Below are 18,518 nucleotides of genomic sequence, written 5' to 3'. Positions count from 1 at the left end.
GACACTAAGCTTCGCTGTACACAGACTAACCTTCACTACTTACAGACTAGCCTTCGGTAACCTAACCTAACCATAAAGTACATTGCGACAACAGTAGAGGTCACGCTGTTTTCAAAACAAAAATGAAATTTGTCTTGTGTTAATAGAAAATCTTTGAAGCATGTTATATGTATTTTTAAAGTATAAGAATGCTTTTCAACTTCTGTGATCCTCGTTTAAGACCAGAAATTCAATGCAGTACTGTTAGCACAGAAGGATATGAAGTCACCAATTTAATAACTGGTATTGATAAAGGATTTTTAGCATATGCTTGTATCAAGCCTCCTATAAATATCGACGTTACTTTTATATGTAACATACGTATTAATCACATTTTAATTTGGCCACAAGTCGGCTCTCAAAAGTCATCAGGCTTTCAATTATATGCTAAGACTAGTAACGATGCCAGTATACCGTACAGTTTACTAGGCACTGGATTTTTAGACACCACACATACTGGATTATTGTTTTGTCCAAGTAAACACGAATCAATTCCTGCACCAGCAAATTTTTTGAAATGTTTTACAAAATCTTCCTTGCAATACTTAACGACGTGCATAAATAGTTTAAGAATTTGTATATGTAAAACAAAGAATTCAGTACCTGCATTAGGTAAGATAGAAGTATGGGGAACAGTGTCACCACGTTGTGGTAAAGATACTGTAGCCAGTATTTGTACTTTATGGTTTGAACAATCTTGCTTAAATGAATCTATGGAAAGATCTGAAAATGCTGAACATAAAACACCTGTTACTAATACAGATAATAAGTAAATGTGAAATTATTTGTTAGTATATATAAAGTATATTATTTATTAACTTTATATATCTATTATACTCGTTTCAGGGAAATATTGGAAACAAATTTACAAGTTCCAGAAAGTTTTCTAGATGCCATTACTTACGAAATCATGACACAGCCAATTCTCTTGCCAAGCGGAAAAATAATTGATCAAACTACATTACTGAAACTTGAGGAAACTGAAGCAATATGGGGAAGAAGATTAACTGATCCTTTTACTGGTTTACCATTTAGTGAAGATCGAAAACCTGTTATAGCAAGTGCTTTAAAAATAAGGATAGACAGGTTTTTGCTTGAAAATTGCAATAATGAAGAAATAAAAAAATTACCGAGAGTGTTAGGTCATGCATTGCCCTCTGATGGGAATGTAACAGACAAAACGGTAACGGAAGTTCCTAATTATTTGTTAAGAAGAAATATAATTCAAGCTTCAAGCAATGTTAAGCCAAAGTTTCATTGTTCTATAGTAAGTTCTGTAAAAGCAGAGAAAAAACTTTGTCATAAATTGCCAGTTGTTATAATGTCACAAAAACGAACTGTTTCTGCTCTAACTAAACCAGCAAAGAAAAGAGTGACTGCCAATTCTTATATCTCAACTATACCTCTGTCTAAAAACACAGAAGGGGAACAAAAAAATAATTGTACTGATATAGTGGATCTAACTGTTGATAGTGAAACAGATTTTGATATTAATATAGCAGTACCTAATTTAAAACGTTTTAATAACATTCCAAAAAATAACGAGACAAATTCGAAATTAATTACGTGTTCCTGTTGCCCTAATGGCATTTTTTACCAGCTTCCATGTAAGCATGTTCTATGTAGAAATGTCTTAACATCGATTGAAAATAACCAATGTACATCTTGTAGCATGCCTTATAAAAATAATGAAATAGAACGGATTTATGAATGAATTGTTTAGTAAACTTATTATTATTAACGTAATGCATTTTATTTAAATAAATTAACTTGTTGGAATATATTGTGCACAATTAATATAACATACAAATAATATGTAATGATTACTTTTAATAAATATATAAGATATAAAATATCTAATTGCATCCTGTAAACTTCAGTTCGAAAACATTTGTACAATATTATTCCGATTTCCTATATAATTAATGAATTACATGTAATTAATACAAAATGCTAATATAAAGTACTAATACAAAATATAGTCCTCTCTGGTGGTAGTAATAAGTAAAATCTTTAACTGATAGATGGCGTCATTATGTTTAAACTACAGCACTGTGTCAGTCTGTACCAATGTTAATAGTTCTTAATTACATTTAATTAATAATTACGTAGGAAATCAGAATAATATTATACAGACAAGATTTTTAAGAATTAAAGCTTTGATTCAATTTCTGAACAGTTCAAAAATTCACCTTATAGATCGAAAAGTTTTATTTTTTAATTTCGTGATAGAGATTAGTTTTATCATTTTACCGCTAGATGGTCATAGTGTTTCATTGTCCACCGATTGATAAATTTTTTTAATTTGTTTAAACCAGGGAGAATATTTTACATAAAACTAATCTGAATTAATTCTTTACGCCCTAATCTTTCATTTGAATTCTTGAAAGCTAAAAAATTTTATTTAGGAATCAAAAAATTTGGATTTTTAAAGTTTTGTCAGCTGTCGATTAAACATAAGTACGGACATACAAAAATTTAGATAAGGCTTCAAATTTTGTATCTATATATATTTATATATGGTTCTTAAAGTCATTAAATTTGTTTTTTCACGCTCTACAAGGATATCGACAAATAAATATATATATTATTTTATTGAAAAAGATACTGATGCTCTTAAAATCCCATTAAATAAAAAAAGATTATAAAAAAATCTATTTCCACTGTTGCGTGTGATACTTAAAATGCTTTGTCCTAAGAAGCTTTTTACACAACAATAAATAAGGCAGATATTTAGATGATCTCATTTAGCTGGATTAATCTGTATATTAATGAAAATGTATCCACCATACTTAAATTTGCACACATACTTTCATGATTTTTCTACGATATGTACATTATATACGTTATTTAATAAACAAAGTTTGTGGAGAATTTTTCATGATACAAATTTTCATATAAAAATTGAAAAAGCATTTCTTATGTAAGAATATTTCTTGTGCATATTCTTTTTCTGTGCAACACATTATAGGATATTTTTACGAAATAAAATTCATAAATTTAAGTCCATTATCCCGAATAAGATTAAAAATGTTATCAGAGATATGTACATATAGATATCGCATAATTCGGATTTGTTTCGGACATACATTTTTCAAAAAATTTCTAAATCGAAGGCATAATACTATTTTATCACTTTTCATGTTTTGTAAGCGTCAATCACTGTTTCTACTTCTGAGTAAAGAAAATACTTTAAAATACTCTATTTATTCATTATAACACTGTAAACCCGCTACCTTGACTCTGTCGTTTAGCAATGTTAAACAATGATAATAGATAGTTACGTGAGTCCGGAGAAACGTAAAATGTAAGTGTACGATCAGAATTGGGAGTGGTATTCTCAAAAATATCGGACTGTACATCGCTATTTGTAGAAACGCTAGCTAAACCAGTACTACTGGTACGTACATATTCCGCCACTCGTGCTCGCATTTCTCGATCCATCTATAAGAAAAATTTTAAATATAAATATTATACCTAATTATGTAATAGAAAAATATTTATATACCTAATATAAATATAAAAATATATCATACCTCGTATGGCGCTGGAGATATAGATCTATTAGTTTGCGTTGTCTCGGGAGAGCAGTACAAACATATTGTTGATTCCAAATGATGATCAGCACTCGTTAGATCTTTCAATAAATATATCCGTTCTACGTTATCTTCAGCTGTATTAACTAATAATAACGCATGTCGTGTTAGAACTAACGTTATAGCACGACTACTGCCTTGTTGGATCACGTAATCTGCATTAGTAACATGCAGGATACTCCCGTGATTATTTTCAAGTAAGGGTAACAACCACCAGGCGTATCTAATAATTGCATTATTATTTCCGGACGTGTATTGGACTACTGGTCGTTGTCGAGGCTGTAAAGATGTATTTATTATCAATTAATTTCATTAATAACGTCTGAAATAAATTCCGTGAAATTATTTACCGAAGGCAAAGAATTCCAGCCAGCTCCTTGAAGTAATCCTTGTCCTGTCAATGCAACTAGTTCTGCAGCCCCACTTAAAGGTTTCGTAACTACTCCAACTAATCCAAGTCCAACGCCAGTCACGATACTTTTGGTTGTTATTTCTCCTGACCAAACTTGCTGCAAAGGATGATGAGCCAAACCAGCAACTGCGGCTAAAAAAATAAAGAAGAAATTAAACAACATGAAGTACTGAATCAAAAAGGAATATAGTTATATATATATATATATATATATAATATATATATATATAATATATATATATATATAATATATATATATACCAAGAAGACTCATTCCAAGTCCTGTCAAGCCTTGGTATAATCCTTGTGCCATTCCTTGAGGACGCATTCTTCTAGATTCTTCTTGCCGCTGAAGATGTTCCTCATCGAGTGTTAAACGATCCAAATTTCGTGCCACGCTAGATGCTAGTTTCGTTACAGAGTTTAACGTACCTGTGTAATATAAAATTATAAGTGAATTTTGTAGTTATGATAGATGTTTGTATTCATTAATACCTGCTGTAACATGTCTCATCAAACTGGCAGAACCATGCGTTATTCCAACGATAAAACCCCATGGTCCTTGCAACAGGCCTTGGAATGGAAGGGAAATAAAATCTCTAAGTCCTGAACCAAGAGCTTGTGCCAAGCTGCCAGGAGAACCTAATATTTCTAATGATCCTACTACCCAACCTAAGGCACGAATATTTTAATATAGTATAATATAAATTAAAAAGTAATATAATATTAAGAAATTTGAATAATATTACTTTCATACCTGCTCCGAATATAGCACCAGATAAGTAATGCATTGTGAGAGCATTGCCAAGTCTATAAGGTGTAGTTAAAATATTTTTCTTTTCAAAAGTACCAAAATATAAAGGAGAATGGTCTAAAGCCACGTATAAACGTACAGAGGTATGAACACTTAATAAGATAGATACCGGATCTATCTTTAAATTTTGTAATCTTAATGGGGCGCTTAATATTCTAGCGTAAACCATTATGTAATCAGGAATGTATACTCCAATAGTTGAAACTAATGTTCTTGTCTTTTTCATGTCATCTGGTAGCAAAAATCGAGGTGGTGCCATCGAAGTTGCATAATTTAATAATTGTGTTATGTATGTATCTTCGATGTAAGCACTGATTGGTGCAATTTTTATATGAAGATCTTTTGATGCTGAAAACATTATTAAAAAAAAATTAATATTTGTAAAACAAAAAAGAGTTTATTAAACACATTTAAAAATATTAAATACCTTTTAATTGCCCTTGATTTTCTAGTATATAATCAATCGCAATCAACGAATTTTCTCTTATTTGTTCTATCTTATTCATTAAACAACTGCTTGTATAAAATGTTGTTTCTTTCATCATAAGCGGACTTTGACTGATGAGTACTACTGGAAAATCGAACCCCCCTTGATCAAATAGCTGATTATCTAATTGTAGATCTCCTATGAAAGCACGTAAATTTACAATTTTAGATCTTGCATTAATAGCGACTATAACATCGGTCATAGACAAGCTGGCCACTTCAATCTTTTGAGCATTTTCATTCATATCATGCATGATGATAATGGTAACTCCTCGGAGACAAATGGTCGCAGACCCTTCTTTAGAATTATTCTCCTCAGTATCCTTTGTATCATCATTTACGTTAGCTTTTACATTTTCTATATCAGTTATTAACTGTCTTAAATTTAGCTGTGAAGAAGTTTTAGTTTCTGTAGCTATAGTTTCGTCTTGTGCCGAGAAGAAGGTTGTTACCGAAGTCGAGCTCTCAGAACTCTGTACATTTATGACTGGCTGATCATCTGGATCAGAAGTAAATTTATCATGCATCGCCACCATATCTTTCATTTCGCTTTCTTTTCGTAAAAGTCGACTTCTGATGTCCCTTGCAGACACTTCCACTTGAGATATTGGTACAATATTAATATAGGTAGTATAACAACGATTCTGCATGATTAACTTTACATCTCCATAGGATGGTAGTCGTACATACTGATCCACTGGTGCACTTGATATGGCGGATAAATTTATACCTCTTGACCATCGTAATTCTTTATTTCTGATAGTCTGGTCATTATAATTGTGTGTTACAGCAGAAAACAGTAGTATATTCGATACATTAGTAACTGGTGCATCAGGTAGTCTGTTACTGATAGATGGAATGGAATAATGACTTGTTGCATTGCTTTCTATTTCACAAATCCATGTAAAGTGCAATGCATCTGGTATTATTCCTTCTGTTGTTTCATTAGCTTGACCCAATAGGACTTTAAAAGCACAGGTGTTCTCAATCAATAATTGAGGATGATAATCCATATGAATCATTATGTACATTGTACCCTTATCTTCCTGTATTGTAATGACTACCGGCATAGTGCTAGAGCCATTTGGTATAGCAACGCATTTACGACTCATACCCTGGTCAACTCGAATTGGACAAGACCATTTGTGCCCTACGCTCAAAGATATATATAGTACAAGAGGTTCTATAATGTCTTCCATGTATAATGTATACCACTGTGTAATCGGAATACCTTGTTTTTGATCTTCGGATGGTGAAATATTAAGGCTATAAGGAGTAAGATCATTGGGCAATTCAAGTCTGGTTGCATCTTCGTGTACCGCCAATGTTGCTATGCATAACTCTTGAGATGTTAAATTACTAATAACGTGGCTACTCATTATACGCACAAGACGCATATCTTCGTGCATACTCGAATTAATGCTCATGAGTGAGACACTTGAGCCGCAGTCAACACATGATTTAATGTTTCCTGTGGCAGGAATGAGTCCACCAATTCGAGGCATATAGAAACTTTGACTCCAATCAGGTCGATCTAGCTGTAATGCTTGGGATGTGTAGAACGTATCACCGATACCGACGCACAAGTGAAATGTGCCTTCCAATTTTGGTGGTGTTACGATTCCATAATGAGGAATCTGGCAAAGTTCGATGTCCTCTGATACAAGAGATAAATGACAGCCCATGGAATTTAACATAAAACACCAAGGCTGCAATTCTAATAATAAAGTACTCGAAACTAACCCAGCATCTTGGTATTTCACTTGTACATGTGTTTGTGGTTGTTCAGCGGATATCCATTCCTCAAACTCATCTCCTTGGAAGGGCCATTCCGTTTTATCTTTCTGATTCTCAAGATCTTGCAAGATACTATCGATATCTTCGACTTCCGGTCTTCTAAAGAATTTCCTTTGATCTACAGAACTATACGATAATGGCACATACGGATTAGATGTAGAAACTCCGGTTTCTAGTTGAAATGTTAGTTGGTGGAAATGTTCAAACGTTCCAGGACAGTATAGTTGCTGTCTTTCACCCCGACCATTTACCATTGTGCATAAAGATATTTTCAACGAAGGCGTATCCATTTGTACCCTAGCTGGCACTGGTAAATGCGAGCGAATCATGTAAAGTGGGCTAAGTACAGCTAGTACCTTGGTCTTATCTTGAATTATTTGCGTTATTATCCGCACCCAAATGCTTAAAAATTGGCCACGTTCTTGTAATGGAACTTTAACAAGCCATGGTTGCCCCCACTTGGCATTTGGTTGAAGGGGAATGTCTCCTGTCCAAGATAAATTTGGAACATTGGTAAATCGTAGACGTATTGCCATTTTCTTGTTTCCATCGAGTATAACTGACGGTGGTCGAGTTTTACCAGAAACGGAATAAATATCTTTTAATACAGTCACCTTTGATCCCACATCAGCTTCGTACTTGACTAATCTCATTTCGAAATTGTCTATTAATTGATTTGAAATTACAAGTTGACCAGAAAATGTTATAAGCTTTTGTGTAGCTGAAAGTGACGTAACGCTTACGAATGCTGACGCTTTTGTAATAGAATTACTGAATTCGACGGCTTGAATTCCATCTACACCAACAGAAAATGATTTGCTCCATAACCAAATATTTTCTTCTATTGCTATTCGTAACATTTTGTTGCCAATATTTCTCCATGAGTAAAAGATACATTGTCTACTTTCCAATAATATGTTGTCTCCTGTACCACTTTGACCAAAGAGGATAGGCACATTGCTATCGTTAGCTATTACATAGCGTGTGAATAGAATAGTGGTTTTATTTTCTTCTTCTAAGGATGCATACCATAAATGCATCGAAACTACAAGCGTATGAGCTATTGTTGGACTCAACTTTAACGCAAATGGACTACATGTGAAGGATACATCCGTTTTATCAGATAGCGATAATTGCAATCTTGCTTCTAGAGGATCTAGTATTTCTTGCATGGTTAAATGACCATAATCTAGTATATGCACTCCAAATATTCCGCTAATATCAATGAGCACTGAGCCGTCAATCCATCTATTAAGTACGAGTATGGCTCCTTTATGTTCAAAGGTCATAAAACATTGCGTTTCGGGTATTGTACCTTTTAAAGTATAATTCTTCAAAGGTGGTTGTAAATTGTTATACGTAATTGTACTAACGTGATTGTACATGGATACATGAATAGTGCCAATATTAAGTGCAGCTTGTATGTTAGGTATAATTGAAGAATTGAAATATGAATCGATGCGTAAACAAGCGGCAAGAATCCGGGCCGAGATTATGGTCTTGGAAAAAGGTCGATTATTGTTTGATAGTAGAACTACGCGCCATATACATGCCACTGCTCTTGCTGGTGCTTTTTCAGGAAGTTCTAAACGATAGGAATCTGTTTCTGATAGGTAGAAGTCGGCATATCGCTGATAGGACATATGACAGTCACTCCAATATTCAAGAGCGCACAGTACTTTATCGACGTACCCACTATCAGAATCTAGTGTCTAAAAATATAAAAAAATTGTTTAAAGATTAAACTAAATCCTGTCTGTTTAAAATATTACTTTTGTGAAAAAAAATGTTTCGTTCTGCTTACTTCAAATGGAACTGGAGATATATGTATTTTAGTTAATGTTCTTGGTTGAGGATATCTCCAAGCCATTGATTGTTGGGGATAAGTGAAGAAAATAACCTGGTGAGTTAAATAATAGGTCAAGATATTAAATATCCCTTTAAAGATTCTACTGAAGAAGCAAATGATATGAAACTTACTTGATACGGGAATGGTAATTCATCTGCATTTCCGTTTACAAATTGGAATGCACCTGCTTTGAGATCATCCTTATAATGTTGTTCAGTTGATAGAACAATTTGTTTCTCATTACCTCCACATGTCGAAGATGATCTTGTCAATTCATTTAATAGTAGTTGGAGATCATCGATAACATTTTTTATAATTTTTATTTGTTCTGGTCCAAAATCTAAATGGAGACTATCACTGTCTGCTTGTATTTGTATTTGAGGAATAGAATCGACATTTAACCAAGTCTCCCAAAGCAAACACACTGTAATATTACAGCACCATGGATTCAAGAGTACTTTTATGTTTCCATTAAGAATTGCAGATATGATAAAGGAGTCTACAGATGTGTTAGAATATATTCTATCAGGTCTAAGAAGAGATGAAATATTTCCGGATAATGAAGCTAAACTAGTTATTATTTCGGCTCCGGAATCGGTTTTAAGGGATACTACAACTTGTTTTGTACATACATTCATATCAGGCCAATTTAATTTTTTCAATTTCATTGTTGGAGATATTTTCACATCGTCATGTTGTTCTGATATTGTTTCATACTCTTTTATAAAGCATGACAATATTTTACTTTTTATAATATATATCTGATTTAGCCTTGATAAAGAGAAATAAATTTTTGTAGGTCTACCTACATCTATAAAAAATTGTGGATTCTTCCCTATAGTTTTTTCGTATTTTATTGTTATAAAAGATGGGGGAATGCCTGTATCTGGATGTAAATCTCCATTTTTTGTTTCAATCATAAAAACTTTAAAATCCTTTTCAGTTGGTATTGAAATTAATTCTTGTTTGTCCTTGTCGCCAAGTGCCATTGTTACATCGAAACAAGATACTTGCACCTTTTGCGATGGATGCTGTTGTGAAAAATAAATATTCGGCTGATTAACCATTATGTAAAAAAGCGGTTGTTTCTGACTTTCACCCTCATCTTCTTCAACTTCATTTATGTCTACTTCATACTCTGTTACTGCTTGATGAATATCATACAGCACGAATGTTATTTTTCCACAGTTTACCAGAAATTCAAATGGTAAAAGTATTGAAGTATCTGCAGATATTGGTTTGCCAACGATTGTGGAATTTATGCTAGATGTTTCAAAGTCTATACCACTATCCTTGGTGACATCAACGTCTATGTCATCAGAAGATTGTTTTATCCAAGTAATTTGTTTAATACTCCCTACAGTCGAAAGAGGTTTCTGTGATGCATTGATATATGTATTTGCACTTTTATGTCGTTCAAAATCTCTTAATAATAAATTTTTTAATTCATTATTTAAGATTGAAATCAACTGAATCTGGTCTAAATTTATTGTTACTTCAATATCTGTGATACAATTTACTTCAATTGCACTTCCACATACTGTAATATCTGGTTTAAATAGAACCGGCGGTGCAATGATTAAGCACAAATCGAATTTCGATAAGAGCGGAAGCGTAGAGAACTGCCGCTCTAAACTACTTCCATGTCCAAGTTTATTCCATTCTAATGCAGGATTTTCGTTCATGGTATATAAATATGATTGGGACATTTTCTTATTTATAGTCATTTGATAATTCTTCCAAGTAGTTGTATGGGCACATACACTTTTTATATTAATCTGATATTGTCGATCTTCTACAGCAGAACCTGGTATACTTAAAATATTTGCTTGAGCTGCGAGTTGATATATATCTAATCTTAAAGGTGTTCTGCAAATCGGATTTTCTGCATGGGGTGTGATACGAATTCCGTCCAATTGAATCATTAATAAATCATGTTGGGGTTTGAATTTTGTTATGTTTGAAACTGGTAGCATCAGTCTAAGTCCTTTAAAGTCCAGATATATTAATGGTAACATCTCATTATCAAGACTAGTAATGCTGTTTAAGTGTGTTGTTACATTTTGTTCAGAAGTTTCCATTATATCTTTTTCAACAGATTGGTAGAGACCCGTAAAAGGTTTTATTAATTGTATATATTTACTAACTACGGTAAGCGGTAAAATTATGTCCACCATTTGTATTTTTATAACTACTTCGGAAATATAACTATTAGCAGATAAAGTTGTTTCTGTTATTATGTCTTTCTGAAACTGCAAAGAAAAATTAGATATTATCAAAATATTATTTGTTTTTAAGTGTTAAATACCTTCTGACTCTTATGCCGTTTATAGGTACCCCATCGTGTATGAACATTCCCCGATTTTGCTCTAGTGAGGGTAAAACTTAAAAAGCCGGAATCGTCACCTTTTTCTAAACTGTCTTCTCTTCCACAAAGAACCGCACCTACATACTCACCGACATCCCAAGTTGGTGAATTCAGTGGTCTATTAAAACATAAATTTTAGCATTTGTTATATAAAATTGCATGAAGTATTTTTCCACGTAATGGTGTACCTTGTATAATGAAATATAGTGGCTGTTGTAACTTTATTTTTTAGCTTAAAATAAATAGGTTGCAAGTCTAAAGAAGTAATAATATCTTCCAATTCAAGTACTAATTTTAGTGAAGATAAAGTCTCTTTCTCCGTCACGTATAATTTAATCGCAATTTTTGTTATAGTCCATTGAATCCATGCTGTCAAAATTAATTCGTCGGAGTCTACAAAATATACGATATTATATATAAAGGTACACATAAATATACACTTATTTATAATGTACCTGGTGTACTCTCATCTTTTGAAGTTGAAAGAGTCGAGTTTGTAGTTGTATCTTCAGGATATAGTAATTGTGTTGGTGTAGATGGAGTTTGCGGTACAATAGGAAGAACTACTTGTGCTTCGGTATTTATTTGAGTACTAGCTATAACACTTTTATTATTACTAGTTGTAATTTGCAAAGCGTTTAAAATACTCGAGATGATTTTACTAGTGAAAACTACCTAAAGTAAATATTTAATTTATACAATTGTATAACAATATGCCAATATTTTATGTCTTTCACGAGTATCGGATAAAATGATTTTATACCTGTTCTTCAGAGATCGAAACAATAATAGGAGAATTATCAATGTGAACACAAACACCCAAAGCAGCTAAAGTATTTCCTCCAGATGGAGATGTTACGATTTTTGTTGTAAGAGCAACTGTAGCATTTACTGATACTTTTTTAATAAAGTTTTTTTGCGTCTGTTGTTGTAACATGTAACAATGGAAATCAACAAGGCTTAATGTCCATGGGAAACTTTGCAATTCTGAAATAAATCACTGTGAATGTGATCATCACTGTGAAATCAAATAGTGTTTTTTGATGTATTGTTTATTACTTACTATTCGTCCACATTGATTTCGGTAATTTAACAGGTAATTCCTGAAGGTAAGGTGCGAGTAATTCAAAATTTATATTAGACGAATGAACGAGAAGAGAAGGTAATTTTATGATCAATATCTGTAACTTATTATCGCTTTTTAATGCTTTGTCTTTGGCTTCTTCTATACCTAAATTGATTAATGAAGATTAATATTATAAAATATACAAATATCTAATATTATAAAGCTTGTATATATATTTACCATATGCACCAATACCACTCATTGTGATTGATGGTATGTAAATAACAATATGTCCAACACATCCACTTAACACAAGACCACACCACCATGGATACATTTCTGCTAATCTGGCCAATATTCCCAAATTCTGTAAGTTCTATCATAGATTAATTCTTTCTAACTAATAAAAACATTATGCAAATAATTAACAAAAAAAGACGTTAATGTTTATTGGACATTACTTGAAACTTCATCATTATCAACCAAAATAATAAGCAATGTACCTGTCTTTCATTTTCGGATTTAGAATCATGTTTTTTTTGGATTTCATCATTTTGTACAGTTTTTGACTTTTCCGTGGCTATGACGGATTTTCGTTTCTCTTTGTCTGAGGAGCTATGTACACTTTCGTGTAAACTGGGAAATGTTTTTTTCTTTGTACCAGTATCTGAAGACGCACCTTCAAACTGCTGGACTTCGGGTCGAGTGGTACATAAGGTACCTAAATTATAATACGTAACACGATATTCTAGCCATTTAAAAAGTAATGGATCAAGTGAAGCCCTGATATCTGCCATTTGAAGCGAAATCAAAGGTGGATGCGTTTGTTTTTCAATACTTTGCGGAAACTGTATTACAACCGTTAGTAATGATTTGTTTTCTACATCACTAAAATATAAAAGATATTATCAATTTGTTTATAACCAGAATATTTAAAGGATACTAACCTGTAAATATTACTTTCTGGTCCTGAAAATATAAAGGCTTGCTGTGACTCATTGAGTGCAAACATTTTTACTGAACTTATATTTAATTCATTTGATATTGTAACCAAAGATGACAACTTTTTGCAATTTACGTTTTCCAGTAACAATTCTAGATATACAGGGTCTGAAATGTTTGTAATATATAAATATAATGTTTAAAAAGTTATTGATTAATTGATATGGTAGTATAGCACATACTCGTTTCTTGACAAGCATCATTGAATAAAGAGGAACAGACAAGAGGATTAGTTGTATCACCAGCATCAAAAATTGAAGTTAAGATAGATACAGCAGTCATTAGCTTTGCTTTTGTTCCAGTAATTGTAATGCTGTCAATATGTACCGCGTATATCTCATGTATTAAATCAACATTTTTCCAATACTGTGGATACAATAATTTCTTGATTTCACATTCGATGGAGTAGGGCATTATTATTGATGTATGGCAATTTTTCGTCAAATAAAGTTGGCTTCTGGTTCCATTTACCTAGTTAAACGCGTATTTTATTATATAATTATATATGAATAAAATAAAAGAGAAAAAAAAGAAAAGAAAAATAATTGTGCATACAACATTGAAATAACTTCTCTATTACCTGCAATGTAATAATCTTATGACACTGGTTAAACATTTCAGTCGGAAGATCAGTCTGTTTGGATGCACAAGCTGCAAGCCTAAATGGATATAAAGGTTGAAGCATAGTTACTATCGCTTCATCACATTCAATACTCATAAAAGGATCGTCTGTAAGAGCAGGTGTTAAAGGCGTCGTCTAACAAAATAATATGAAAGGAATAAATAATAGTAACATAAAAATTACTTATTATATGTTTATGTATATTAGACCACTTACTACTTACTCGACTTTCAACTATCTTTCGTTGTCGTGGAAGTCCAGTAATAGAATGATCCGCCAATTGCAATTGAAGTGAGGCTCTAACTATTATTAATTTTGTCTCAACCATAGATACATCTTCTCTTAATGCTTCGTATTCTTCCAATGTAACTGGGGGGAGTTCATCTACGAGTGGATCTGCAATTTATACATGATAATTTTCTAAACAAGTTTTTTTTTTTCATATAATTGTAATTGAATATATACCTGGTTTTGTAACGAGATAAGGATTGTAATCATAATTTGCAGCAGCTTGTTTTATTGTTTCAATACGGTGAAAAACACCCGAACATAATCTAATAGTTAAATCGCCTATAATATATCTCATTACTCTACGTTCATGGAAATTACTGAAAAAGAAATATATATATTTATATTACATTTTTTTAAGAATGTATTTAAAAAGAGCGAGAGAGCGAGAGAGAGAGAGAGAGAGAGAGAGATAGAGAACTCAGTTACCTATATTCAAAATTAGACCCAAACTCTGCCAGTTTTTCAGGTGTTATGTCATCTGGCAATTCGGTGCAATGAACGTAATCCATGGAGAATGCGGGACATCGTTCTATTAACCGCTCCTCTACGCATGTTTTATAAAACTATTTATTATAAAATCTAAAATTATGAACATAGATTCAAAGTTTTATTACCTGAAGCTGTACATAGATAATAATATATTCCTTGTTTATATTCCCGTTTTCTTCCTTTATTCTCCACTGATTCATCATCGAATAATGAATCTTTTAAGTACCGAGTATTAAACTTGCCAGCTACTAAATACAAAGGTGGCTAAACAAGATAGTTTATTATATTATTCGTTGCAGTTTGAATAAAATATACTTAGAAATTATAGTATAAAATATTACTTGTGCGCCATCGACTACTTCAAGATGACCACAACTACAACTTCCTCTTGGATATACGCGTATGCAACCCATTCCAATTTGAAAACTAGTCATTGCAATTCCTTGGAGCAATGTATCCACTACCACACCATTTAATCGCAATGTTAAAAACGATTTATATCGAAGTTTACGGGATTTATAAAACAATTGTTCTTTAACATTTTCAGCTGTCTATATACGTAAGAAAAAATAAAAATTATTTACTTATATTTTATTTTCCCCTCTTATTTTATTGTAAATAAATACCTTAAAAGTTAAAGTTGCATCTTGTACATATACGCCTAAATGAATGGTATGTCCAGAATAAGCCATTTGCTGCTCTGTAGACCAGTCATTTTCCCAATCAATAGGTAACAAAGATGACACCATGTTCCAAGCCCATCCACCCCATCCTGTACTGTCTGCAGCAGTTCCACTCACATGATCTGTATCATCTATAATATTAAATACCAAAGTATGTATATAGAAATGATATCATATAGCTGTATCTTGTATGAAGCAAAATGAAACAAAACCTTGTATACTGTCCTCCCTTTCTTCTACAGAAATTAACGATTTTTCTTTACTAGATGGAAATTGCTTTGTTTGCAAAGCCATTATCAAGGCAGCTAATCTAAGTAACATTGGTACTTGTTGTTCTGTTATACTGAATTCCATTTTTTGACAATGAAGATCTAATCGTGTAATTGAAGCTTTTCTTGCAGTATTACTATGGTAGTTTATGATTAAACGTATTATAACCGAACATCGATATAGAACAGGATCCTAAATTACAAAATAGTATATTTTTATATTCTTATCTTATTGCTCAAAATTTTCAGTCAATTGTAATAAGTAGTTAATACCTGATATATTTCTATTTTCCCAGACGCATCCATTTTATCTAAACATAATGTTAAATCTTGAATAGTAATAACTTTCCTAAGCATAACTTCATACGTGTTAACATCTGAAAGGAAATATGTGTATGTATTTAAAATATATTGCTAGAAACTCTTAGAAACATAATATGGAATATATACCCGTAAATGCTGGTTCCCATTTGTTATCAACAGTTTGCATGCTTAAAAATCTGACATTGACACTAAGAACAATATCTTCTTCCACATATTTTAGAATTAAATTATTACAATTAATTGTTATGTTATTTACAACTTTTGTTACTATGCTTTTTATGTATCCAGGAGGAGCTTCTTCCCTAGAAATTAAATAGTAATAAACAAATAGGAATGATTATAACACAATATGTGGTTTTAGTAATAATAATAGGTTGCATACTGCGGTATCTCTTGCCTCCTTTGTAAGGTGGTAGGATTGGTATCCACTTTATTATCATCTTTTAATTTTAAAATGCATTCTAAAATAAAGATTAAAGTTTCACTTCTATGTATTCAGTTTTGTAACGAGTGTCAATTATGTTATCCGATACTTACCTATTGTATTAATGGTAATCACAATTGGCTCTGAAGTAATTTTTACCCAAGGAACATGAATAAGTAATTCATGTATATGACCACTAACAAAAACAAAGGGAAGATTTAGTTGTTCTTCCAAAACTTCTAGCCGTAGATCAAGGTTTTGAAATGATGCATCACCACCCCATAAGGAAACCTGAAATATAAAATGAGATAATACACACACGTGAAGAAAATAAATATAGACTCGTTATTATATAAAACATATATACATACCTGAGATTGTTCTGGTTTAAAATTTTTCACATACTTTTCAACATAACTGAGAATCACTGGTGTTATATATGATTCCAATTTGAACATTGTGATTGGTAACTCAATACATTCCACATACTCTTGTAGGTTTAATAAATTTATGTAAATCTAAAACTCTCTAATAATTTATTTTTTTAGTCCGTCAATTGATTAAATACGCTTACCAAATATATTGGTAGAAGAAGTAACAGGTATAATAATAAGAAAAAATTAATATTTGACCACTTATAATATTTAAAAATGTAAAAGTTTATCTGGAAATGGTAAAATTATTTAAAGATTAAAAGTAAAATATAAATAGCAAAGAAAGTTTAATACAAATATTTGACAAATCTACTAACAATACATTTTCATTCTTAAAGCAATTGAATTTTGAATATATTTATGAGGAAAGTGAAGTAGGGTTAACAGAATCAATAGTCGCTTTGAAAAACATATTTTATTCTTCTTTCATATTAATACGAAGACGAATATTATAATATGCTATTATTAAGTGTGAAGAAAATACATATTAACCTTACTAAATATCGGCAGTTGACCATGCATTAAATTCAAGTATAAAAATATATTTTAAAAATACATATCTTGCATATTTCGTAATGAAATTTTAGTTTAATAGAAAAAGAAACAATGCCACTTTGAATGATTTACAATTGACTGTTTTTGATCGTAATTTTATGCCTTGTAGAGATAGTTTTATTTATGCTGTCTGCTGTAACCTTTCTAATTTGACGTGCACTGCAACTGCATGTGCACAGTAACTCTAATGCGCATGCTTATTGTTTTGAATGCGCATCTCCGAATGAAATTTTAAATTGCTTATTTATTTGTGCATAATTATCTAAGAAAACTTCACGAAATTTGTATCAATATAAATAAATAAAAGGAAAATATACTAAAATGAATTTTCTTATCTTTTAATATTACGTAAGTCCTCAGATTTTTTTATTTTAAATTTACAATTTTGCATAATTTTTATATATTCAGACATTTTTTTATACACCCGATAAAAATTGCTTTTTCCCCTTTATTCAAATTTTTACACATTCTTTGATGTTCACTTTATACCAAATGTAATGGGACTTTTTGTCATGTCTTAAGATAATGGCACACATAACTGCATATTTTGCAGCTCGAGATTATACAAAACCTGCGATTGATCGTCGCATTGCTGAATTATTAAAAAGAAGAGTCGGTTTAGAAGAATTACCTACTGAAAGTTTAAAAGAACGACTTGTATGTAAAGCATACAAACTACTACAAATTGTCAATTTTACTAGAAAATATAAATATTATTTAGTAGACTATTTCATTTAAATTTTATTACTTTATTGTATACATAGGCCAAATTTAAGGAGAATCGAAATGCTAGACAAGCATTGCTTAAAGCAACCCATAGACAAGTCTTGGAAGTTGCTGCTTTTATTTTAAACGTAAATCCAGATACTTTAGAAGAAGGAATCATTGATAAAGACGAATATATCAATGTTCTTGATAGTTTCTTCCTTAAAGATGGAAAGCGTGCAATTCTTATACACTATCAACCAATGGAACCACCTCCATTTGGTATCATAAAT

General features: G+C 31.6%; 2 protein-coding genes across 3 annotated transcripts; one reads left to right on the top strand and one right to left on the bottom strand.

The window, feature by feature from the left end:
• The first annotated feature begins 67 nt into the window (after positions 1-67).
• On the top strand, positions 68-1,754 carry LOC132911953 (RING finger protein 37). The gene is made up of 2 exons (XM_060969014.1): positions 68-808; positions 886-1,754. Exons 1-2 carry the CDS (start codon positions 189-191, stop codon positions 1,751-1,753), a joined length of 1,488 nt encoding a protein of 495 aa, XP_060824997.1. The 5' UTR covers positions 68-188; the 3' UTR covers position 1,754.
• Positions 1,755-2,180: 426 nt separating this feature from the next.
• On the bottom strand, positions 2,181-17,786 carry LOC132911949 (intermembrane lipid transfer protein VPS13B). Of its 2 annotated transcripts, none has more exons than XM_060969005.1 (32): positions 17,458-17,786; positions 16,903-17,195; positions 16,645-16,822; positions 16,490-16,568; positions 16,234-16,409; positions 16,057-16,160; positions 15,727-15,976; positions 15,458-15,645; positions 15,173-15,382; positions 14,957-15,095; positions 14,769-14,886; positions 14,517-14,659; positions 14,275-14,447; positions 14,010-14,186; positions 13,612-13,900; positions 13,375-13,537; positions 12,931-13,315; positions 12,668-12,794; positions 12,425-12,592; positions 12,125-12,348; positions 11,817-12,036; positions 11,550-11,754; positions 11,302-11,479; positions 9,125-11,245; positions 8,949-9,044; positions 5,289-8,856; positions 4,805-5,209; positions 4,543-4,719; positions 4,309-4,479; positions 3,986-4,179; positions 3,576-3,914; positions 2,181-3,483 (listed from the first exon to the last, which is right to left on the bottom strand). In XM_060969005.1, exons 2-32 carry the CDS (start codon positions 16,987-16,989, stop codon positions 3,253-3,255), a joined length of 11,283 nt encoding a protein of 3,760 aa, XP_060824988.1. In that variant the 5' UTR covers positions 16,990-17,195; positions 17,458-17,786; the 3' UTR covers positions 2,181-3,252. The 2 variants fall into 2 exon arrangements, with proteins under 2 accessions (XP_060824988.1, XP_060824986.1); XM_060969003.1 differs by having other exon boundaries at positions 12,668-12,803; positions 17,458-17,785.
• Between the last annotated feature and the right edge of the window lie 732 nt (positions 17,787-18,518).

Source organism: Bombus pascuorum, chromosome 11 (genome assembly GCF_905332965.1).
Source record: "Bombus pascuorum chromosome 11, iyBomPasc1.1, whole genome shotgun sequence".
Lineage (NCBI taxonomy): Eukaryota > Metazoa > Arthropoda > Insecta > Hymenoptera > Apidae > Bombus > Bombus pascuorum.
Note: the sequence above shows the minus strand (reverse complement) of the source record. Positions and strands in the feature narration are given on the sequence as shown.

Bases quoted from the DNA above. Each gene is read 5' to 3' on its own strand.
- LOC132911949 (XM_060969003.1), bottom strand. From the start codon at position 16,989: ATGTTCAAATTGGAATCATATATAACACCAGTGATTCTCAGTTATGTT. The intron at 15,383-15,457 runs GTATTTATTTAC...TTACGTATATAG, and splicing joins ATGCAACTTTAACTTTTAAG to ACAGCTGAAAATGTTAAAGA. The intron at 8,857-8,948 runs GTAAGCAGAACG...TTATATTTTTAG, and splicing joins TATCTCCAGTTCCATTTGAA to ACACTAGATTCTGATAGTGG.
- LOC132911953 (XM_060969014.1), top strand. From the start codon at position 189: ATGCTTTTCAACTTCTGTGATCCTCGTTTAAGACCAGAAATTCAATGC. The intron at 809-885 runs GTAAATGTGAAA...TACTCGTTTCAG, and splicing joins GTTACTAATACAGATAATAA to GGAAATATTGGAAACAAATT.